General features: G+C 44.0%; 1 protein-coding gene across 14 annotated transcripts in view; it reads right to left on the bottom strand.

The window, feature by feature from the left end:
* Positions 1-25,281, bottom strand: part of CACNA1D (calcium voltage-gated channel subunit alpha1 D) — a 331,678-nt gene that overhangs the window by 7,975 nt on the left and 298,422 nt on the right. For 12 of the 14 annotated variants that reach the window (XM_073644565.1, XM_073644577.1, XM_073644576.1 and 9 more), the window contains 7 exons: positions 24,691-24,821; positions 10,343-10,462; positions 8,372-8,739; positions 6,407-6,433; positions 4,897-5,043; positions 4,654-4,817; positions 4,390-4,511 (listed from right to left, as the gene is read on the bottom strand). In XM_073644565.1, the coding sequence (XP_073500666.1) occupies positions 4,390-4,511; positions 4,654-4,817; positions 4,897-5,043; positions 6,407-6,433; positions 8,372-8,739; positions 10,343-10,462; positions 24,691-24,821 (1,079 nt within the window). The remainder of the gene's footprint in view (positions 1-4,389; positions 4,512-4,653; positions 4,818-4,896; positions 5,044-6,406; positions 6,434-8,371; positions 8,740-10,342; positions 10,463-24,690; positions 24,822-25,281) is intronic. The other 2 variants (XM_073644567.1, XM_073644573.1) reach the window with 1 other exon arrangement.

The following is a 25,281-nucleotide window of genomic DNA, read 5'->3' as shown; positions in this document are numbered from 1 at the left end:
CAGGATCCACCATTCACAATAGGTCATGTCACAGCTCACCTCCTCCTCCTGTACAGCGAGTGATAACATCTCTCTATACAGTAGATAACACAGGATCCACCATTCACAATAGGTGATGTCACAGCTCACCTCCTCCTCCTGTACAATGGCTGATAACACCTCTGTATACAGTAGATAACACAGGATCCACCATTCACAATAGGTGATGTCACAGCTCACCTCCTCCTGTACAATGACTGATAACTCTATATACAGTAGATAACACAGGATCCACTCCTTGCCATTCCCTTCTGCCTAAACCTGGTATGTCTGTAAGCTGACCACAGCACGACCCCTGTTCAACACTATCTTTTCCTTATGACCAGCCTGTTTTACTTTGCTTGTATTATATCCTGCTCTGGCTCAATTGGTAATTATCTGATAAACCTGGGTCTCTCCCCTCCCCTTAACAGCTGAATGCATTTTCTAGCATATATATTGTGAAGTCTAAGTCTAGTAGTGTGTATCACCAAGTGTGGCATTCAATTAATCCTGAATTGGAACAGAAGGAAAGCGAAGGGAACTGGATACCCAGGCAAAGTAAACAATGTTTCTGTTTGTTTTCGCCCTTTCCCCTATAGTCCTTCACTTTCTACTAACCCCCCTAATCCCTACACCAAGTAATGAACTCTTCATCTCTCCCTCTATCCTCCCCATTCATCTCACCTCCTCCTCAGAGCTATTCCTCAATATTCACTCCTGTGTCTCCAAACACAGACAGCAGCTTCACGCTCTCTCCTGCTCCCACCTACTAACACTTTCTCTGCTCCTTCTGACTGCAGGCGATGTCTCTTCAAATCCTGGTCCTTCTCACCACATCCCCACAGTCACTTCCACCTCCTATCCACGATCTGTCACAAACTCTCGCAAACTTTCTAACCTTATACCCATCCGTCCAGCCCCCGCTTCCTTAGCCCCACTAACAGGAGCTCTATGGAACACTCGCTCTGTCTGCAAAAAACTTTCCTACATCCATGATCTTTTTATTACTAACAAACTCTCCTTCCTCGGCATCACCGAAATCTGGCTCACCCCCTCTGACACGGCCTCCCCAGCTGCACTTTCATATGGTGGATTCCATCTTTCTCACACCACTCACTCCAATAGCAAGCATGGTGGAGGAGTAGGTTTTCTCCTGTCAGGCACTGCTCTTTCACCCATATCCCACTGCCACCCTCCACTGCTCTCCCCTCTTTTGAAGTGCATTGTGTGCGCATGTATTCCCCCTCCAACTGGCCGTCGTTTTCTGCTCCCCAGGACCAGCCACCACCTTGTTTGACCACTTCACCACCTGGCTGCTTCATTTCCTTTCCGCTGACATCCCCACCCTCATCATGGGCGACTTCAACATCACCATTGACACGTCCCACTCAGCTGTCTCTAAGCTTCTATCTCTCACTTCCTCCTTCAGCCTTGCTCAATGGTCTTCTGCCCCCACTCACAAAGATGGCCACACACTGGACCTCATCTTCACCCGCCTCTGATCCCTGTCTAACCTCTCTAACTCACCTCTCCCTCTTTCTGACCACAACCTACTCACATTCTCTCCCCTCTCCTGGTGCACAAGCCCCACTCCACAAACTTGCACACCCTCGCAGAAATCTCAAACACCTTGACCTACACTCACTCTCTGAATCCCTTCTCCCTCTCACAGGCATAAGTTCATTACATGATGCAAATGCTTCTGCCACTTTATATAACACAACAGCTGCAGCTCTCAATTCAGTCGCCCTCCTCACACATACCACAGCTCACCCACTCAACAGGCAACCCTGGCACACCAACCTGACTAAAGAACTGTGAAGGGCCTCCAGGATTGCTGAGCAAAAATGGAAAAGGTCCCACTCCAACGAGCACTTCATTGCATTCAAATAGTCCCTCACTATTTTCAAGTCCACACTCACTGCAGCAAAAAAAACTACTTCTCATCTCTCATATCCTCCCTGTCACACAACCCTAAACAGCTATTCAAAACTTTCAATTCTCTCCTCTGTCTCCCAGAGCCTCCTCCTTCTCCGCTCATCTCAGCCGAAGACTTTGCCTCATTCAACAAGCAGAAGATTGACACCATCAGACAAAGCTTTTGCCTAAAGTCCACACAACCCCTCCTCATAACTACTAAACCGTCCTCCTCCAAAACCAGCTTCTCCACCATTATGGACGATCAACTTTCCTCTTTACTCTCCAAATGACACCTCACCACCTGCAAACTTGACCCAATCCCGTCCCACCTCATCCCTAACCTCACCACAGTCTTCATCTCAACCCTAACCCACCTTTTAAACCTGTCACTAACGACTGGTGTCTTCCCCTCATGCTTCAAACATGCCTCGATCACACCCATCCTCAAAGAGCCCTCCCTTGACCCATCCTCTCTGACTAGCTATCGCCCCATATCACTTCTCCCCTACGCCTCAAAACTACTGGAACAACACGTCCATTCTGAACTGTCCCCCCACCTCTCCTCCTGCTCCCTCTCATCTCCAATCTGGCGCACACTCCACTGAAACTGCCCTGACTAAAGTCACCAACGACCTACTAACTGCCAAATCCAAGCGACACTACTCTGTCCTCTTCCTCCTGGACCTGTCATCTGCCTTTGACACAGTGGACCATTCCCTCTTACTACAGACTATCTCATCTCTTGGCATCAAAGACCTGGCCCCATCTTGGATCTCCTCATATTTAACAGACAGGATATTCAGTGTCTCCCACTCACACACCACCTCCTCATCTCGCCCCCTATCTGTCGGTGTCCCCCAAGGTTCAGTCCTAGGACCCCTGCTCTTCTCCATCTACACCTTCGGCCTGGGACAGCTCATAAAGTCTCACGGCTTTCAGTATCACCTCTATGCTGATGACACACAGATCTACCTCTCTGGACCCGATATCTCCCCCCTACTAACAAGAATCCCACAATGTCTGTCCGCCATCTCATCCTTCTTCTCTGACAGATTTCTAAAACTTAACATGCATAAAACTGAATTCATCATCTTTCCACCATCTCACTCAACCCCACCTCCCTCGCCAACTGACCTATCCATCAAAGTCAATGGCTGCCCACTCTCCCCAGTCCCGCAAGCCCGATGCCTCGGGGTAACTATGGACTCTGATCTCTCCTTCAAACCACATATTCAAGCCCTTTCCACTTCCTGACGACTCCAACTCAAAAATATCTCCCGGATTCGCACATTCCTCAACCACGAATCTGCAAAAACACTAGTGCACGCCCTCATCATCTCCTGCCTCGACTACTGCAACCTCCTGCTCTGTGTCCTCCTTCTACCACTCTAGCCCCCCTCCAATCTTTCCTAAACTCTGCTACCCGACTAATCCACCTGTCCCCCCGCTATTCCCCGGCCTCTCCTCTCTGCCAATCTCTTCACTGGCTCCCCATTGCTCAGAGACTCCAGTTCAAAACCCTAACCCTGGCATACAAAGCCATCCACAACCTGTCTCCTCCATACATCTGTAACCTAGTCTTCCAGTACGTACCTGCACGCAACCTCCGATCCTCACAAGATCTCCTTATCTACTCCTCTCTTATGTCCTCTTCCCACAATCGCATACAAGATTTCTTCCGTGTATCCCCCCCTACTCTGGAACTCTCTACCCCAACACATCAGACTCTCACCTACCGTGGAAACCTTCAAAAAGAACCCAGAAGACCCACCTCTTCTGGCAAGTGAACAACCTGCAGTAACCCTCGCTCCACCATACCGCTGCATGACCAGCTCTATACTCCACTAATGTATCCTCACCCATCCCCTGTAGATTGTGAGCCCTCGCAGGCAGGGTCCTCGCTCCTCCTGTACTAGTCGCCAACTTGTATTGTTCAAAATTTATTGTAATTGTTTGTACTATGTATATCCCTTTCACATGTAAAGCGCCATGGAATAAATGGCGCTATAATAATAATAATCCATCATTCACAATGGGTGATGGTCTCCGCTCTGCCTCTATTCACAATGACCAGATTAGAACAGGGTGGTCACATTACTGTATGAATAAGATAAGCTGGCTTCTGCTCAGATTCTACTGCGCTCATTTTTCTTTTAAAAAGGCACATTCCTGTTAAAAGGAGTTTGGACATCGCCCTAGTTAAAGTTGTAGTCAAAATCCATTACTATGTTTACCAGCAATTGTTCTTTATTCAGATATGCTAATGAGGTGCTCAGTGCACCCTGGGTGTGGCCGAGCAGTTTAGTGTGACTTCCCACCTACTTGTTGTACACTCCTTTCTTCCATGATTGACAGCTCTGGCTTTACAGGAACCAGTGCAGGGTGGAGTTACCTGTTATAGGTCACAATTACAAACATGTAATACCTGTACAATTGTGATAAATGTACCTGCTGCTGCATTAGATGAAGGGGCAATGCCGTGCGGTGGTGAAAGGCTGGGGATAGAGGGATTTCATCCTGACTGCTTTGTCTTCGGAGGCATTCAAAATTAAATGAAGATCTTCTGTTTGCTGTAAAATGGAGAAAAAACAAGACACTGAGGTCCCGGTCACCCCCCACTCCTCAAGGCACCGGCACGGCTCATGTGGTCTTCAACAATGGCCCAAATCTCCTGATAATCATGATCAGACTCTTCATGGGAAATCTACTCACATGGAGGCGTTGGAGGCAGTAATCTCCGTCTTGGCGATTTTCTAGACTCATAACATATCTGTGGATCATCTTCTTCGAAGAAGCTGTGCGGATGGTGGTAGCCTTTGGGTCTCTCATAGTCTAGGTCATTGGCCGGATACAACGCCGGTTCCTCGTACAGTTGCCTGAATAAAAGGTTGTGATTATTACCACTACAATTCCAGAAACTAAAGTCTGGATATACTGAAGACCTGGACCCCGCACCTGTCTCCTGAGAGCATGGTGTCCTCCTCGTAGCACTCATCTCCACTGTAGTACTCAGGTTCCCCAAGGTAAGGATCCTCGTTGTAGTCCAAGAAGTCGGGATCTTCACGGAAGATGACCGGTAGGTTTCTTTCTCCAGACTCCGATCTAAGGTAATAAAAAGCAGCAGATCACAGGGAGCATCTCCAGTCCTTAATGGATTAAATAATAACAAAAAAAAATTACTAATTTAATTTGCTGAGATTAAGGACGAATTAACAAGTCTGCATATGTGTGGACCACCGAAAGTCTGCTGACCCACACTAACAGACTCTGATAAATAATAGGGTGCCAGTTCACATCAGGAGACCTGCGGTCTGTCTAGCCATTGTGGTCCGCACACAGGATGTGTGAGTTTTCCCAAAACAAAAAGTTGGACCGGCCCATCAGAGGATCCTCCGTTGGGCACAATTTCTAACCAATTCAAAGGAGGGCTCTACATGTTCTCTATAGACTGATATGCCTTAAAATAAATTCCTCTGGTGTCCCCATGAACCCCACACTGATGACGTGCTGTTTTTGGAAAAAAAGAGAATTTTTTTTTTCTTAACATGCAATCAATTTATAGATTTTTTTTTTAAAATAATAACTCCCCAAAACTCAAAGCTTCAATGCCAGCGCTCTCCTATGTTTTCTTGGCATTGGAGCAACTGGGGGTCATTATGATGACAAGTAACAGTAATGCGGATATCACAATTCCTAATATGATCATTCTATCCCCATACAGCCTCATCTTATCAGCAGCACGTCCTGTTTACATGGGTTAATGTGCTGCCGAGAACAATAATTTTTGGACATGCACAAAAATTATCGCACCTGACGAATGTGTTCCGCTCGTTCGTCGGATGATTGACGGCCTATTTAGATAGATCGATAATAAGGAACAAGTGATCCTGTCCCCGTGAACATTCATAGGTTGAAAAAAGTTTCAGAAAGTTCAACCTTTCTCCACCAATTATAAATTGGTTGGACAATTATTGGCTTGTCTAGTTGTGGATCTAGTTCCATGAGTTGTGTCAGTACAGGGTCTGATGTTCTCAATACTAATTGGACAATGCCCACCCTATTGACATTAACATGATACAGCCCATGTACACGCTCAAGAGGAACAGCACAATGCACAGTACTAAAAGAAAATGCTGCAGCAGAGATATTTCGTGGGTTAGGAAAGTATTCTCTAAAAGCACGCTCACAGGAATATGTTCCCAAAATCTCATTACCATGCTGCAGATAAAATCAGAAAAATGGTGTTGCAGATTCTGTGGGTACATAGCCATCTATTTGTTTGTGCAATTCCTAAAAATCAGATGCATCATCAGCTTTGAGACCAAGTCTTGGTTGGCAGTGAATGGTATACGGTATATACTATACACAGCATGCAAACACTACAGCCGAGCATGTAATAACTATTCGCCTTCGCATATATTGTATGGCACAAGCAGCTATCTCACCCACAGACAGAGGAACATACCTAATATAACTCTCATAATAGCGGGTCCTATCCACGAAAGCCATACAAATATGGGAAGATATTTATTAGGCAGGAAATAAATATCAGTTATTACATATCTAGACGGCACAACGTGGCACAAATGCAGTGACAAAGAATCAGAAACCGACCTGTAGAGGGTCTAAGAAGAGAAAAATTAACACTTCATGCAAATAGTGCCATATACAAGGTAATAACAGTGCTCAGATATAGGGAAAGTAAAGAAAGGGTGAGAAAACAAAGGCATGTACCCGAAATCACCCCCAACCCTCTACATCCACCGATCTATGAAGCCAGACAGCATGGCATAAAGCTGCCCGTTTATGGTGCCTAGACAGGAAGAGTCATTGACAGCTTGGTGGCACATGCTATGAGTGATCCTCTGTGCCAAAGAGAAACCCACTGGAGGCTGAACACTGCAGCACCAAACTTTTGATGTCGGTGGGCAGCTATATTGGTAGGACCCCATAGTGCAGTTGCCATGTAGACCCATGAGTAGGGGCGAATAAGTGCAGGAGTCTGCATCTAACACCCCTTAAGCACTTATTTATCCCCTGTGGTGGGTGTTTGCGGCTTTCATCCATATGCGACAGCCGCACCAGTGGGCCTTCACCTAAACCCATGTGTCAGATCATAGACCTGATTTACGGTAGGCTCCCCTGACCACATCAGGTGAGTGCGCCGGGGCCGAGCCTTTTTAGTTATAACTTATCAGTGTGGCTTTGTCCACATTTGGATCATAGCTTCAGTTTATAGCAGACACCACGGTCTACTGGATCAGTTGCATAAAAGCTAAACCCCAGTGTGAACACAGCCCAAACGTTAACATATATCCATTATGGACCAGCAAATTGTTTGCTCCTATTAAGAAAAACCTATGGGAGGAAAAAGTAAATTTATGGATTTTTTTTTGTGGGATTTTGCACAGATCTAAGACCTGTAAAAGTAGTCATTATGTAAAATATATATTTCCATTACCGATATACAACCTAATGCCATGATTATAAAAAAATAAAGACAATTTAAGGGGTCATCCAGCCTTTTAAAGAGTTGATGTAGCATCACAGCTAAGTAATGTATGTATACATTGCACAAGCAATGTGTGAACCCAAGAATAGGCCTAAATTTCCAAACGGATAATCTCTTTTTTAATAACTGCTTTATCTCGAGAGGTATGTGTATTATCATGAGTGGTCCATGAAAACGAAGCCTTTATGGGGCTGTAATTCCCAGCTCTATTCACTCACATTGATCACTATGGTACCTGTGCCCCTTTGGCTCTTCCAAATGTCTAACAGTAATATGGTGGGCATATCCTTTAACAGGAATCTATCAGCAGCTTTTTGCTATGGAATCTGAGAATAACATGATTTAGGGGCTGAGACCCTATTCCAGCGATGTGTCACTTATTAGGCTGTTTCTGTAAAATCAGTGTTTTATCAGCAGGAGATAATCACTACAGGACTAGGTATCTTGTGCCTCCTAGTCAACTGCCCTGTGTAACCCCGCCCTCATCACTGATTGGCAGCTTTTTGTCAATATACACAGAAAGCAGCCAATCAGTGGTGTGGGCGGGTTTACACACAGCTCAGCATTCTGAGTTCTACTAGATCTACAGCAGAGAAAACTGAGATTGCAAAGACATGGCCGCATGCAGCCCAACAAGTGACACATCGCTGGAATCAGGGTCTCTGTCTCTACATTATGCTGCTTTCAGATTACATCGCAAAAAATCTGGTGCCAGAATCACTTTAAGGATCACTCCACTAGATTGTGTAAGATGGTGTATGACAAAAAGATTCTCTATTTGGTGTTCTTTACATCTCAGTTTAACGCACCACCCCCTCGTGCCCCGAATTAGTCCTAATGCTCTGTATCAGTTCTTCCCTGAGTGCTCCTTTAACCCATTATAACAAACACACCTGAACATCTTAAGATGGGCATTACCTCTTTATACTGGACTTTCTTGGTTTCTCGTAGTCATTTCTAGAGTAAGTGTAGTAACCATTCTGGGATGTGTGATCATGGACTAACAGACTGGCATGTTTCCCATTCATAGGTTTGAACACGTTGGCGTTATTTAGGTTGGCATTTGTGGAGTTGGACACATGTTTCCCAGAGTATTCATGGTTATGATGGTTGTGATGTATGGAGTTTCCAGTGTGGGAATATACAGACTTGTCAGTGTCGCTGCCAGAGCGTATTGAGGGTCGCTGCACATGTAAGGGACGCCGGGTGGTATTGGTTTGCTGGTAGGAATCACGTCTGTCATTGGCCACGTGATTGACATGGTTTCCAAACAGACCACCATTTCTCTGCAAATGAAAAGATGTCAACAAGTCAAAGTTACATAAAGACAGATCATTCCATATATCTAAATGTCCCCACTGCAATGCAGGGTACATTTTCTTTTACAATTTTTGCATTTTTCTCGAAAAATCTGACTTATTAGAGAAGCAGTTTTTCTTTTCAGGATTCTCATCTCTTGACCAACAAAGAGCAGCTTACTTTCCCTTAAAAAGAAAAAAGAGGAGAGGACATGGAAATTCCGACTGCTTGATCCTTCTCGCCCCCATCATCTATCAGGGAGAAGTTGAGAAGTGCCCATACACGTCAGCAGGTCGTCTGGCACTGTCAAAATCATCAGGTTGCATACGAGCAGTAATTTATTAATTAGTTACAACTGTCTTCCCTTGACCCCTATTGCAAAGTCTAATTATATCCTATGTGATGTATCTTCAGCCTGTCTCCTTGCCTCCTGCTTGTAATAGGTTTGTAACTAGCAGCTCTTACAAGCAGAAGGCAGGCTGCATCTCTTGAAATACAAAGGATAATCTGTACACAATACTCACAGATGGTATAGACAACCAGTTTGAGTCAGGGGAGCTGTATAACTCTGCTGGTAATCAATGTGTGAACTCACCTACTTACTATATTACTGCCCTGATAAAAGGCAGAGATATATATAGATACAAAGAGGAGGAGATGGCTAGGAAAGGGAGATGTCTCAGAGCTGCCTGGAGGGATTTGATGGCAGTCATGTCATTCTGTATTTCATAGGAAGTCAGAGACTGACCTACTGTATGCACACAAGATCATGTACTGGAGCAGTGGTCACACTAGAGATGACAGCTGCCCAGAATGAAACGTTCCAGCTGAGTTGGGATGAAACAGATTACATAGCAAGAATATTACTCGTAAGTTAGCATTACAGGTGCAAAAAAATAATTTTCTAGAGTGCTACTTTAAAGCGCACCTGTCAGCAGGATTGTGCTTAGTAAACCACATACACTGTCAGGTGGGCGCCGTTACACTGAGTAAAATGATACCTTTGTTGATGAAATCCGTCCAGTGGTTCTTTTATAATCTTTACTTTCCTTTCTGACATAATGATATGCATGTGCTCTGGTGCTCTGCTTATGTATTCATGCATTCGTATCTCTGCCTTCTGACAGGTCACTGTGCTTTCAGTGACCTGCCTACTATTTTAAATACTGCCTGTGAAATTACATAGGCAGTATTTAAAATAGTAGGCAGGTCACTGAAAGCACAGTGACCTGTCAGAAGGCAGAGATTAGAATACATGAATACATAATGAGAGCACATGCATATCATTATGTCAGAAAGGAAAGTAAAGATTATAAAAGAACCACTGGACGGATTTCATCAACAAAGGTATCACTTTACTCAGTGTAATGGCGCCCACCTGACAGTGTATGTGGTTTACTAAGCACAATCTTGCTGACAGGTGCGCTTTAACTCTAAAGCTAAACTGGTGCTACATGTCCAAACAATTGAGCTCAGTCTAGTGGCTAAGCCTAAAGTTCAGGACGCTTAATTTGAGCATTATTCCCAGTTCCTGACACTCTCCTTCCTGTGTTACACCGTAACATTGTCAGTCTTGAGTCTTATAGCTACCCTGTATATATCTTCTTCTTCTTCCTCGTGGTTGTTTTGCTCCGGCTCGTCATCTTGCAGGTCACATGATATTGCTCGGCGAATTTCAGGGCCAATGTCATGAAGTGTTCTTAGTCCAGCCTGGATGAGAAGCAACACAAATAAGGATCGATCCTCATTAAGGTGTTTGATCGAGACACATGAGAGCAGTGTCATTGTGATGAAACATGCAATGATTGACAACAAATTATTCTACAGCCCTGACACTTACAACCTCAATCTCCTGATTATTTTTTCCTATCATAATGAAAAAAAATAAGAAAAATATAGAGAAATCTCAGAAGGTCGGCCACGTCCCCCTTTCTCTTCTGTGTCCTAAGTATGGCTGTAGGGTAAATAGAGAATGGGGAGAGGATCCTGCTGCAGCTGTCAGCAATAGAGCAAAAGAAAACCAAGTTCCGCTCACTTGGCTAATGGAACGGGTTTCAGCCGGTCACCAGAGTAAGGCTAAGTGCAGGCAGCCGTAGATTCTCTCATCCGAAAGAATCGGGCCGATTAAGCAAATGACACTGATCAGAGTGTGATCCGATTCTCTCAGATGAGAAGATGGAGAAAAAAAATTCTCCATCTTCTCCATTGTGTCAGTGAGTGGAAATCAAACTGCACTCAGATGTCATCCGAGTGCAGTCCCAATGGTTTCCACGGTCTCATTGACTTGCATGGTCAAGTGCGATTTGAATATCGAATTAAACTCGGGCATGGAGTAACTCTTTTCCTTGTTCAGTTACTTGATAAAATAGAAAATAACAGTGAGGATAATTATATTTCTTGATTAAAAAGGGCTTGTTAAAAAAAATGTAGTTAAATTTCTTGTAAAAATCTCAAGAGTTTTCCCTATTCTGTCGCTCTTTTCTGTTTTATGCTTCTTCCCTACATTACAGAGATATTCACATTTGTTGCTTTTAGAGTGAAGTCTCTGCTTGCAGTGTAGCCAGGTGTTTCTTTAGAGTCTTCCCTTGGGTGCTTTGACTCCTCCCCCCAGACGCTGCCAATCACAGCAGTCTCAGCCGAGCTGTGATTGGCAGTGTCTGGGAGGGAGGGGTGAAAGTGCACGCCCCAGAGAAGACTCTGAAGAAACGCTCAGTTGTTCTGCAAGCAGAGATTTCACATACTGCGCTCCAAAAGCAACAAATGTGAATATGTCAGCAATAGAGCGACGCAGCACAAAATGGAAAAGTGCGGTAGAATCAGGAGAACTCAGGGATTATTACAAGGTATTTAACTCACCTTTTTTTTTAGCAACTGATAGGTCCTCTTTAATTTAAACAATAGTTTCTAGGTTTACCACTCATACTGGAACCCATACCAAGCAGATGAAGCTATCGTATGGCATCCCTACAGACACCATTGACTCATAATGCGGTCTGCTTGGTTCTGCCCTTGGTTTCTGTCATTATAATGGGAACTGTTTATGGAGGCTTTGAAGGAAGTGCGAATCTGCAGAAAATTTTGAAAGTGTGAACATACCCTAAGACTCCGATTCATGAAGACTGGGATTTCGTAAGCCAGTCTTAAGGAGGGGCGAGCAGGAATAAGATGTGGCAAATTCATTATGAGGTGCATGCCACTTATTGAAATGAATTTGGCGTCTCTCATTAGTGGTGTGAGCCTCATCAGCAATCTTACTCCAGTCAGGGACATAAGAAACATTGCCTCTCTTGATGAATTTGCCCTATCCTGGCACCACTCCAGTGTTAATTATTTGGCCAGAACTGTACAAAACTTATGCGAAAATGTAAAAGTCAAGAAATTTTTGCTCAAAAACTCTGCAAGTTTTCAAAGTGTTTCACTCCAGTTTTCTGGCATAAACACATACTGTAGATGAACAGGGGCCTAAGCGCTATTTCACACATTGTGTTTTTGATGCATTTTTCTGTGCATTTTTTTTTCACTGTTTACAGTAACAGGAAAATGAATGAGATTTCTAAAATCTCATTCACCTGGTGCGTCTTTTTTCCTTATATTTTTTAAACTTGTGTTTTGTTTTTTTTTAAATGTAGCATTGCAATTCTTTCAGCATTTTTACTGCAGTTTTTCCCTCATTGAGATCGAAATTGGTTACAAGCAAAAAATAAAAAAAAAGGACCCAAAAACATCAAAATGTGAGTACTTTCCACTAGGTTTTTCGGGCCATAGTCTGCATTTTTCATGCAGGAAAAAAAAAGCATAAAAAAAGCTGGATGTGAACATACTCTAAAGCAGAGTCAAGACTTGGCAGACTTTTTTCTGCGGCAGATTTCATATCAAATCTAAGACAAATCCATAATTAAATACGGTTCCGTTACATGGATTTTTATGCAAAACTTACATGCTGCGGATTAGAAAATTTTTGAAAAACTGAGTCTGCATGTATTGTTCCGTAAATGTCTATGAATTTTCAGTGTGGAATTGGCAATGAAAATCTGCGTCATGTGAATTAAAGGGGTATTCCCATCTCCAAGATCCTATCCTACTATGTAGTCGGTATAATAATAATAATTTTAACAAATATCTCCATTTAGAAATGTAGTATAGTTCTTCTGATTCACTATGTCGCTTACCCCATGTGCAGGGCATTGTAGTAGCTTAGGTATCCATGGTTATGGCCATTCATATAGTGACAGTTAGCTGTTAATGGTCGTAACCATGGATACCTAAGCTACTGCAATGCCCTGCACATGGGGTAAGTGACATAGCGAATCAGAAGAACTATACTACATTTCTAATTGGAGGTATTTGCTAATATTATTATTATTACAACTACTACATATTGGGATAGGATCTTGGAGATGGAAATAGCCCATTAAACCCCTAAATCTGGATTCATTTGTGTTGCTGATGGTTCATTAATCAGCCGCTTGCACAGACATCACTGTACTCCCTGACATTACAGCACTCGCTGACTGTTCACATCTGTGTGATCGCCTTGTATTACTTCTGACTAATCTCTTGTTTAAAGCGGGGGCAAGAATACTAAATAGCACTCATCAAAACAGGGCTCCTGCTCGGAGGTGGAATATTGAAATATGTAATTATGGAAACACTTAACTATACACTTTGCTCGGCTCTGTGTATAATTACGCTTCATGAGCACAGTAAGGACACGAAATGACTGTGCCCCACCGAAAAGAAGAAAAGAATAAGCCGTGGATTGGAAGGAGTGCAAGGAAGAGTTTTCAATAGCGTTCACACAGTGCAGCCTGGCAGCGGAGCCGCTCTCCGATTTGGATCTCGTGATATTAAAAATCGTTTTCTTTTTAACTCCAAAAATATTTAGAAAAATAATTTATATTACAGGAGTTACATTTGGGCTTGGGATGTCATAAAATAAGACAGTACAGTATGGTTGTGAATTAGCCCATAAAGTAATGAGGCTCAACATAACTTGGAAAGGCTCCAAATCCTGAGCTTTTACGCAAGTGTCATCCGATTTTTTCGTACGTGGAGAAATTTTTAAAAAATCTCCATCTTCTCCATTCTGACAGTCCGTGAAAATCGGACCATACTCTGATGCAGTCTGATTTTATTCACGGACCCTTTGACTTGCAGTGCCGATTTTGATCCGAACCACAGATTAAAAATCGGACAGGTCTCCGCGATTTTCCGTGGACCACTCGGTCATGTGAGTGACCCCAGATACTATCACAGGTACGAGTACTATCCATAAAAATCACAGATAGCACTCATATGCAAAAATCAGATGTCTGAATGAGGCCTAAGGGACATTTACACTGCAATATTCTTGCAGTGTAAACAGGCGGATGATCACCTGATGAATGAGCAAAACGTTCGTTCATCAGGTGAAATAATCTTTTATGCAGCATAAAAAATCATTCTCGGTGGTGCATCGTCCTGTGTAAACAGGACTCGCACTGACGAGAACCAAAGCAGCCTATGTGCACTGAGCAATCTAGTACAGATAGCTCAGTGCACAGCGTTTGCATTAGTTTGCCTGTGCAAACAGGGGTTCGAAACGGTAAAAGTTTACCACTCGGCTGTTGTATCATCCCACCACTTGATCACTCTAAATGGACCCTTAGGTTAGTGTTGAAGAAGGGGCAGCCCTTTAACAGTTAAGAATGGTGCATGCTGCTTTAAGACTATGGAAGCAGCCAGAAAAAAAAAAATAGGGAGTGGCACACATGTAATGTTTCGCCCAGGGCTTCATCACGTGGTGGGAAGATTGCAATGTTGCACTGAGATCTAAAAATGTAAAGATGTACAGTACAGACCAAAAGTTTGGACACATTTTCTCATTTAAAGATTTTTCTGTATTTTCATGACTATGAAAATTGTACATTCACACTGAAGGCATCAAAACTATGAATTAACACATGTGGAATTATATACTTAACAAAAAAGTGTGAAACAACTGAAAATATGTCTTATATTCTAGGTTCTTCAAAGTAGCCACCTTTTGCTTTGATGACTGCTTTGCACACTCTTGGCATTCTCTTGATGAGCTTCAAGAGGTAGTCACCGGAAATGGTTTTCCAACAATCTTGAAGGAGTTCCCAGAGATGCTTAGCACTTGTTGGCCCTTTTGCCTTCACTCTGCGGTCCAGCGCACCCCAAACCATCTCGATTGGGTTCAGGTCTGGTGACTGTGGAGGCCAGGTCATCTGGCGTAGCCCCCCATCACTCTCCTACTTGGTCAAATAGCCCTTACACAGCCTGGAGGTGTGTTTGGGGTCATTGTCCTGTGGAAAAATAAATGATGGTCCAACTAAACGCAAACCAGATGGAATAGCATGCCGCTGCAAGATGCTGTGGTAGCCATGCTGGTTCAGTATGCCTTCAATTTTGAATAAATCCCCAACAGTGTCACCAGCAAAGCACCCCCACACCATCACACCTCCTCCTCCATGCTTCACGGTGGGAACCAGGCATGTAGAGTCCATCCGTTCACCTTTTCTGCGTCGCACAAAGACACGGTGGTTGGAACCAAAGATCTCAAATTTGGACTCATCAGACCAAAGCACAGATTTCCACTGGTCTAATGTCCATTCCTTGTGTTCTTTAGCCCAAACAAGTCTCTTCTGCTTGTTGCCTGTCCTTAGCAGTGGTTTCCTAGCAGCTATTTTACCATGAAAGCCTGCTGCACAAAGTCTCCTCTTAACAGTTGTTGAAGAGATGAGTCTGCTGCTAGAACTCTGTGTGGCATTGACCTGGTCTCTAATCTAAGCTGCTGTTAACCTGCGATTTCTGAGGCTGGTGACTCGGATAAACTTATCCTCAGAAGCAGAGGTGACTCTTGGTCTTCCTTTCCTGGGGCGGTCCTCATGTGAGCCAGTTTCTTTGTAGCGCTTGATGGTTTTTGCAACTGCACTTGGGGACACTTTCAAAGTTTACCCAATTTTTCAGACTGACTGACCTTCATTTCTTAAAGTAATGATGGCCACTCGTTTTTCTTTACTTAGCTGCTTTTTTCTTTCCATACTACAAATTCTAACAGTCTATTCAGTAGGACTATCAGCTGTGTATCCACCTGACATCTGAACAACACAACTGATGGTCCCAACCCCATTTATAAGGCAAGAAATCCCACTTATTAAACGTGACAGGGCACACCTTTGAAGTGAAAACCATTTCCGGTGACTACCTCTTGAAGCTCATCAAGAGAATGCCAAGAGTGTGCAAAGCAGTCATCAAAGCAAAAGGTGGCTACTTTGAAGAACCTAGAATATAAGACATATTTTCAGTTGTTTCACACTTTTTTGTTAAGTATATAATTCCACATGTGTTAATTCATAGTTTTGATGTCTTCAGTGTGAATGTACAATTTTCATAGTCATGAAAATACAGACAAATCTTTAAATGAGAAGGTGTGTCCAAACTTTTGGTCTGTACTGTATATATATATATATATATATATATATATATATATATATATATATACATACACACCCCTTCTTATGCATAATGAGCTAATATATAGATTATCAGCCATTTTCAAATATGATTAAAGTAACCCAAAAAATAATACACATCACAAAGTCACTGAAATCCCAGACAATAAACAGCATGAATGCCTCAGACTTCCTTTATAAATTGTTCTTTAACTACACTCTTAATTTGCATCATTAAAAGGCACCTCACATAAGATTATAGATTTTTAAGACGTCTCAGAATAAAATAAGGTAGTAAATAACAATACAAAACAATGCAATAACTGATGGAAATGCAAGTGTCTAAATGTCTACAAGTGCCAACATGCAAAACACAAATTACTAGCTATCCAATACAACACCATGAAAAAGCTATAAACACCGGATTATTGCAGCATTATACTGACGTGCCCTTGTAGGTAAGATCCGGAGCAGAAATCCAAAGTTTTCATTAATTAAACAATAAAGACAGAACTATCGTGCAGCATCACACAATGTGTCGTACAGCCGGCGAAACAGGAGACTAAAAACTGACTTGTGCAATCCAACTGGAGCGATTGATCCCAAATCTAAGCATAAAGCAGACAGGAAGGTGACAGAGAAGATGGAAACCTACGCTGTAGCAGTGCACATAGGACACGAAGTGCTCCAGTCTGTGTGTGCCTGCATGCTCAGGATCCATAGATGCTGCTGCACGCTTCGCAGTCTGCTCACTGTCACACTGCACTGGGTTACAGCAAGCAGACTGCTCCTCTCAGCCCCGCCGCGGATACAGAAAAGCCTCATTATGCTGTAGATGAGTGACAAATTAACCCCAGGCAGGTTTCACCACCCGCTGCACCCGGCTCTTTAAAGTGCACCTGCCACTGAAAAAGGAAATGTAAATGCTAGAGGGGAAGGCTGGATCAGTGCGATCACTAGGAGGCTCCTCTGCTCTCTCAGCTTCCGCACAGTATAGATCATTTGTTTTATACAAAAAATCAGTTTAATGTATCGTGTAGGGGCGAATTTAGAATTACTACCGTGAAATTTAGTGCACTTCCTGACTAGATCTATATAGCCTAAATTATTATACAGTATATATACACAGGGTGTGAAATAAGTATTGAACACGTCACCAATTTTCTAAGTAAACATATTTCTAAAGGTGCTATTGACATGAAATGCTCACCAGATGTCAGAAACAGCCCATCCAATCCACACAGGCAAAGAAATCAAACCATAGATGTTTATCAATTAATTTGTGTGTAATAATGAGAAATGACACATGAAGAAAGTATTGATCACGCTTACTGAAATGTATTTAATACTTCGTACAAAAGCCTTTGTTGGTGAAGAAGCTTCAAGACACCTCCTGTATGGAGAAACTAGTCGCAGGCATTGCTCAGGTGAGATTTTGGCTGATTCTTCCACACAAACACTCTTCACATCCTGAAGGTCCCGTGGGCTCCTCCTATGAACTCTGAGCTTTAGTTCCTTCCATACATTTTTTATTGGATTCAGGTCAGGCGATTGCTCGGCCATTCTAGAGGTTTCATTTTCTTTCTCTGAAACCAATTGAGAGTTTCCTTGCCTGTGTGTTTGGGATCATTGTCTTGCTGAAATGTCCACCCTCGTTACATCTTCATCATCCTGGTAGATGGCAGCACATTTTTATCAAGAATGTCTCGGTACGTTTGTTCATTCATCCTTCCTTCAATTATATGAAGTTTGCCAGTCCCGTATGCTGAAAAACATCCCCACACCATGATGTTCCCACCTCCAAACTTCACTGTTGGTATGGTGTTTCTGGGGTGATATGCACTGCCTCTGGCCTCCAAACATGGTGTGCATTATGGCATCCAAAGAGTTAAATTTTGGTCTCAGCTGACCAGACTATATTCTCCCAGTATTTCAACTGTTGCGCAAACTTTAAACACTTTGAACAACCTTTTTATTCAGCAATGGAGTCTAGCATTGTGAGTGTGCATACAGGCCATGGCGGTTGAGTGCATTAGTTATAGTTTTCTTTGAAACAATAATACCTGCTGATTCCAGGTCTTTCTGCAGTTCTCCACAGGTGGTCCTTGGCTCTTGGACAACTCTTCTGATAATTCTTTTCACTCCTCTGTCTGAAATCTTGTGGGGAGCACCTGGTCATGGCCGGTTTATGGTGAAATTATGTTCATTCCACTTAAGGATCATGGCACCAACAGTCCTCACTGGAACCTTCAGTAGTTTAGAAATTATTCTGTAACCAATGACATCAGTATTTTTTGCAACAATAATGTTGCAAAGGTCTTGAGACAGCTCACTGGTTTTACCCATCATGAGATGTTTCTTCTGTGGCACAATGGTAATGTGTAGCGTCGGCGTCCCTGCTTCCTGCTAGGCAGAGACGCCGTTCCCCTCACCTCCCTGCTCCGTCCTCGGCGTCCTCTGCCCGCGCTGCTGGTAGCGCTCGCTGCTTCCCGGGCACTGTGCTTAGGGCGCGCGCGCTCCCTCTCTCTTAAAGGGGCCGCGCGCGCCATCCTAAGGAGTCCCCGGCCAATTGCCGGTGGAGCTCCCATATATAAGGCACCTCCTCCAAAATGGAGGTGCCCGAGCATAGTAACATAGTAACATAGTTTGTAAAGCCGAATAAAGACTTGCGTCCATCAAGTTCGACCTGTTAGTTCTGTAATTGCTAAAGTTGATCCAGAGGAGGGCAAAAACCCCAAATGATTTAGCCAATCTTCACCTGAGGAAAAATTCCCTCCCGACTCTGAAACCAGCAGTCAGAATAAATCCCTGTATCAACCTACTATTTTATTTTATTTTTAAGTATATGCTGAAATCTGCCTGGTATCTAGAAATGCATCCAGTCCCCGCTTGAACTGGTGTAGTGAATCCGACATTACCGTCTCCTCACTCAGTGAATTCCATATTCTCACTGCTCTTACCGTAAAGAACCCCTTCCTATGCTGGTGCTGAAACCTTTTCTCGTCCAGTCTTAGTGAATGCACTCTTGTTACCGTAATATCCCTCCTTTTGAACAAATCCCGGGCAAGATCTCTATACTGTCCCATAACATATTTGTACACATTTATTATGTCCCCCCTCAACCTTCTCTTTTCCAGGCTGAATAGTCCTAGTTTTGCCAACCTCTCTGGGTATTGCAGTCCCTCCATTCCCTTTATTAATTTTGTTGCCCTCCTTTGTACCTTTTCAAGCTCATTTATATCCTTTCTATATATTGGGGCCCATAACTGAGCACAGTATTCCAAGTGTGGTCTGACCAGTGCTTTGTACAGTGGAAGAACAATGTTCTCATCCTTTGCAGCTATACCTCTTCTGATACATCCCATTACCCTGTTTGCCCTTACAGCAGCCGCCTGACTTTGGGCACTCCAATTTAGTTTGCTATCAATCAAGATGCCCAAGTCCTTCTCCATCTCTGAATTCCCCAATGATTTCCCATTCAGTGAGTACTGGTGACTTCCATTTTTCCTTCCCATATGTATGACCTTACATTTCTCCTCGTTAAACCTCATTTGCCATTTAATGCAAAGTTGTTTGCACTGTGACTTCCTGTGCTTCAGCCCTCAGGTCCCACTGCTAGCCTGACTTCTCGTCCTGCCTGCCAGCCTGTTATCCATCAGTTACCTGCCTGTTACCTGCCTCGTCTGTCAGACCGCTCACCTGGGAGCGTCCTTCAGTTACCTGCCTGTTACCTGCCTCGTCTGTCAGACCGCTCACCTGGGAGCGTCCACCAGTTACCTGCCTGTTATCTGCCTTGTCTGCCAGACCGCTCACCTGGAGCGTCCACCAGTTACCTGCCTGTCCCCCGCCTCGTCTGTCAGACCGCTCACCTGGGAGCGTCCATCAGTTACCTGCCTGTTACCTGCTGTCTCCGTCAGCCCGCTCACCTGGGAGCGCCCGCCAGTTACTTGTCCGGTATCCGCCTCGTCTGTCTACCCAGAGACTGTCCCCGTCACTTGCCGTGACCACCTGCCTGTCTACCCAGAGACTGTCCCCGTCACTTGCCGTGACCACCTGCCTGTCTACCCAATGACTGTCCCCGTCACTTGCCGTGACCACCTGCCTGTCTACCCAGAGACTGTCCCCGTCACTTGCCGTGACCACCTGCCTGTCTACCCAGAGACTGTCCCCGTCACTTGCCGTGACCACCTGCCTGTCTACCCAATGACTGTCCCCGTCACTTGCCGTGACCACCTGCCTGTCTACCCAGAGACTGTCCCCGTCACCTGCCGTGACCACCTGCCCGCTTACCCAGAGACTGTACCCGTCACTTGCTGTGACTACCTGCTTGCCTTCCCTGGGAGTCACCCGCTTCCTTACAAGGACTTCCCCTTTGTATTGCAGCTCAGAGGTTCCACCTCCCAGACCCGTTACATAATGAGACACCTTTTTTATAGGCCATCAGTTGAACCAGCTGATATTTTTCCCTAAGTAGCAGGATTTCCTTCCAATTACTGATAGATTTCAGCTGGTGTCATGGCTTTCCATGGCTTTTTACACCTCTCTTTCTTCATGTGTTCAATACTTTTTACCTTTGTCATTTCTCATTATTATACATAAATTAATTTATGGACCGCTGTGGTCTTTTTTCTTTGCCTGTGTGGATTGGATGGGCAGTTGTCAACATCTGCATACAACCATTACTTAAAAAACCATCCCTCGACCAGAACTGCATGGCCAACTACAGACCTGTTTCCAATCTTCCCTTTATCTCTAAACTCCTGGAACGTCTGGTCCATTCCCGTCTAATCCGCTATCTCTCAGACAACTCTCTTCTTGACCCTTTACAATCTGGTTTCTGCTCTTTACATTCTACTGAAACTGCCCTCACTAAAGTCTCTAATGATCTACTAACAGCTAAATCTAGTGGTCACTACTCCCTGATGATTCTCCTGGATCTCTCTGCAGCATTTGACACTGTGGATCACCAGCTCCTCCTCACTATGCTCCGCACTATTGGCCTCAAGGACACTGTTCTCTCCTGGTTCTCCTCCTATCTCTCTGACCGCTCCTTCACTGTGTCTTTCGCCGGCTCCTCCTCCTCTCTCCTTCCCCTTTCGGGGTTCCTCAAGGATCAGTCCTAGGCCCCCTTCTTTTCTCCTTATACACCGCTCCTATTGGACAAACAATCAGCAGATTCGGTTTTCAGTACCATCTCTATGCTGATGACACCCAATTATACACCTCTGCTCCGGACATCACCCCTGCATTACTACAAAAGACCAGTGATTGTCTTTCTGCTGTGTCTAACATTATGTCCTCCCTCTGTCTAAAACTGAATCTGTCAAAAACTGAACTACTCGTCTTTCCTCCCTCCACTAACCTACCTGTGCCCGATATTGCCATTTCTGTTTGTGGCTCCACCATTACTCCCCAGCAACAAACCTGCTGTCTTGGGGTCATTTTTGATTCAGATCTTTCCTTCACTCCTCACATCAAATCACTCGCTCGTTCATGTCATCTACACCTCAAAAACATCTCAAGAATCAGGACTTTTCTCACCTTTGACTCGGCAAAAACTCTTACTGTCGCTCTTATTCATTCTCGTCTTGACTATTGCAACGCTCTACTAATCGGTCTCCCTCTTACTAAACTCTCCCCTCTCCAATCCGTCCTGAACGCAGCAGCCAGGATCATATTCCTCGCCAACCGCTACTCAGATGCCTCTTCCCTGTGCCAGTCATTGCATTGGTTGCCCATCCAATATAGAGTTCATTTTAAACTTATCACGCTTACCCACAAAGCGCTCCATGCTTCAGTACCCCCCTACATCTCCTCCCTCGTCTCAGTCTACCACCCTACACGTGCCCTCCGTTCTGCAAATGACTTGAAACTAAAATCCTCCATAATCCGAACTTCCCACTCCTGTCTCCAAAATTTCTCGCGTGCTGCGCCAATTCTCTGGAATGCACTACCCAGGACAGTTCGATTAATTTCCAATACCCACAGTTTCAAGCAGACCCTAAAAACACATTTCTTTAGACTGGCGTATCACCTAAACACACTCTGTCCGTCCCAGCTTTCCCCCATATTAAAATCTTCTTCAACTTCGGGTTCAAACCAACCATGCACATAAAAGCCTCTGTCAGGACTGCACACATACTGGCTGGCGACCAGTCCATGTATTATTATTTATCCTATTCAGTATATCAAGGCTGCATTATACAATATATGTACTTTTTACCTTTTGTGTCTCCCCCATTTCCTCATAGACTGTAAGCTCGCGAGCAGGGCCCTCACTCCTTTCGATATGAGATATGCTTATTCTGTATTGTCTGTATAAGTCCCCCCTAAAATTTGTAAAGTGCTGCGGAATATGTTGGCGCTATAAAAATAAACTATTATTATTATTATTATTATCTGGTGAAAATTTAATGTCAATAGCACCTTTAGAAATATATTTACTTAGAAATAGCGTGTTCAATACTTATTTCACCCGCTGTATATCTATATACACTATATGCAAAAGTATTGGGACGCATGTCTTAATCATTGGACTCCGGTTTGTCATTCAGTCCCCTCGCCCCACAGTGTATAACATCAAGCCCCTCGTCTGGCGTCTAAGTTTACTGACGTGTGACAGAACGGCTGGTGGTAATGAGCTCACTGATACCAGTGCCGGTCCTGCAATAGGAAAAACTGTTGTAAAAAATCAGGTCATCACGTGTTTTCCTATCCCTCCCTAAATCTTCCCCCATCACCTCTGAGTGATATTATTGAGAAGTGGAAGGAACCGCAGCAACTCGGACACGAAGTGCAGACCTCGCAATGTTACAGAGCAGGGTCACCGAGTGTTGAGGGGCAGAGGGCGAAAAGATATTAACATCAGCACAAACACTGCACCCTTGCCATCAGCTTCATGTCCGAGCAGCTGCATGCAGCCTTACATCACCAAGCACAATGCCGAGCATCGGATGGAGTGGTGTAAAGCCGACAACATTTAACTCTGGAGGAAACGTCATTTGTGCAGTGATGGATCACACTTTGCTATCTGGAATCTGATGGATGAGTCTAGTTTTGGTGAAAGCCAGGAGAACGTAACCTATCTGACTGCACTGTACCAACTGTACAGTTTGGGGGAGGAGGGATAATGTTATGGATTTGTTTTTCAGGGATCGACCTCTGCCCCTTAGCTCCAGGGAAGGGAAATCTTAATTCTTCAACATATAACAAATTTTGGACAACTGTAGCCTCCACCATTGTGGAAACTGTTTCGGGAAGGTCCCATTCCATTCCCCATAATTCTACCCAGTGCACAAGGTCCACAAAGTCATGGTTGGGGGGAGATTAATGGAAGAACATTACCGGCTGCGCAGAGCCCGGACCTCAACAACATCCAACACCTTTGGGATGATCTAGAATGGAGCCCAGCCTCCTCCAACATCACTGTCTGACCTCACAAATGCTCTTCTAGAAGAATGGGCAAAAATTCTCCCAGATACCTCCAAAATCTTAAAGAAAACCTTCCCGGAAGAGCAGAAGCTGATATATCTGCAAAATTGGGACCAACTCCATATTAATGTCTATGGACTTAGAATTGGAGGTCAGAAAAGCTCCTGTAGGTGTAATGTAGGTGTAATGTGGAGGTGTCCAAGTACTTCTGGCCATATATTATACCTTCCAGTACTGGGCATTACATTGTAATTTGTCTCCTACACCCATTGGATGGCCACCAGGTCCAGCCAAAAATCAGTCAACATTATTCTGATGTGTACGGCCAACATTAGACTGTGTTCACAAGTGCACTGAAGCCCTCGTCGCACAACCCATTACATGGCACAGAAAAATATGGCAGCATGAATCTTTAGACATCTTAGCAGAACCTGATGGCCTCCCCATTGTAAGTCAATAGTGTCCATAAGATGCATCCAGCAGAGAAGTTATTAACACATACCACAGCCAAGTATAAAGCTTCAAAGTGCTCCAAAAGTGCTGTAAAAGTGCCGTAAAAGTGCTGTAATTTCACTGCTATCTAAGGCATAGTTTGGTTGAGGAGGGGAACTTAAAAGAAAAAATGTTCAGCCCCATATTGGCTTTTTCTAATATGTTCTAACATAGGCTGATGTTGAAGTGAGCCACCTGCTTGATTAAAGTCTAAAAATATTCATTAAAATCTCTGCTCTTACTGGGCTTAAGAGTCCAGAGGGCGGTTTTGTCTATCAAGACTGTTTATCACTGAGTAGGACCGCCCACTGGACTCCTAATCCAGAATGGTGCGACATATTTCCTCACTGAAGATCTATGTTCTGTACTGGTTTGAAACTAACACCAAACACCCAAATGATCCAAACTAAGTCCAAGTTCAGCCTAAGGTCTCTCTTGCAAATTCACTGTGGATATAGCCACCAGAAAAATCCATTGTGTGAACACAGATGTAGACTCAAGCACAACGTGAATGAAAAGTAAAGTAAAAGTATATAGTATAAAAAAAAATCCAATCACCTGTAGTGCCACGGTGGAGTTCTTTGAAGGGTATTTTCCCACCAATCCTTGTTCCTTGCGCTTCTTGAATTTCCTAAAGTAGTCCTGTATCAGGAAGGTGGCATAGAACTTCCCCACGGTTACCTCATCATCTAAATGAACAGACAAATCTTTCCCAAGTCAGCAACATTCACCATCACCCTGAACGCTAGCGTCTGATAAGAGATGGGATGGAGGCGGCAGAATCTAAGCTGCGCAACTAAAGGCAGGGCAGACTAAACTAGCACAGGAGACCAGCAGGCAAGCGAGATGAGTCTGGATGGTGGAGGAACCAGAGGAGATGTGGTGCGGAGGTCCTCCTAGACATTGTGTACCAGACAACATGCCGGAGGTGAGGATTAGAGGATTAGTAAAGCCTTTGTTAGGTGTACGGGGCAGAAAAGGATGGAAATGGACAGAAAAAGTGGCCTATCACTTATATTAGTGAGGACTAATGCCATTAGGTAGGTCAATGCATCCATTATGAAGACCACGATGGATCGGTCCTCTACTGAGTCCAGTGATTTCTCGATTTCTCCAGCTACACATCCATAGGTAAAAATTAGATTTCCC

This window comes from Phyllobates terribilis, unplaced genomic scaffold (genome assembly GCF_046119375.1).
Source record: "Phyllobates terribilis strain yellow unplaced genomic scaffold, ASM4611937v1 Scaffold_8__6_contigs__length_399053987, whole genome shotgun sequence".
Lineage (NCBI taxonomy): Eukaryota > Metazoa > Chordata > Amphibia > Anura > Dendrobatidae > Phyllobates > Phyllobates terribilis.
This window is presented reverse-complemented; position numbering and strand designations above follow the sequence as displayed.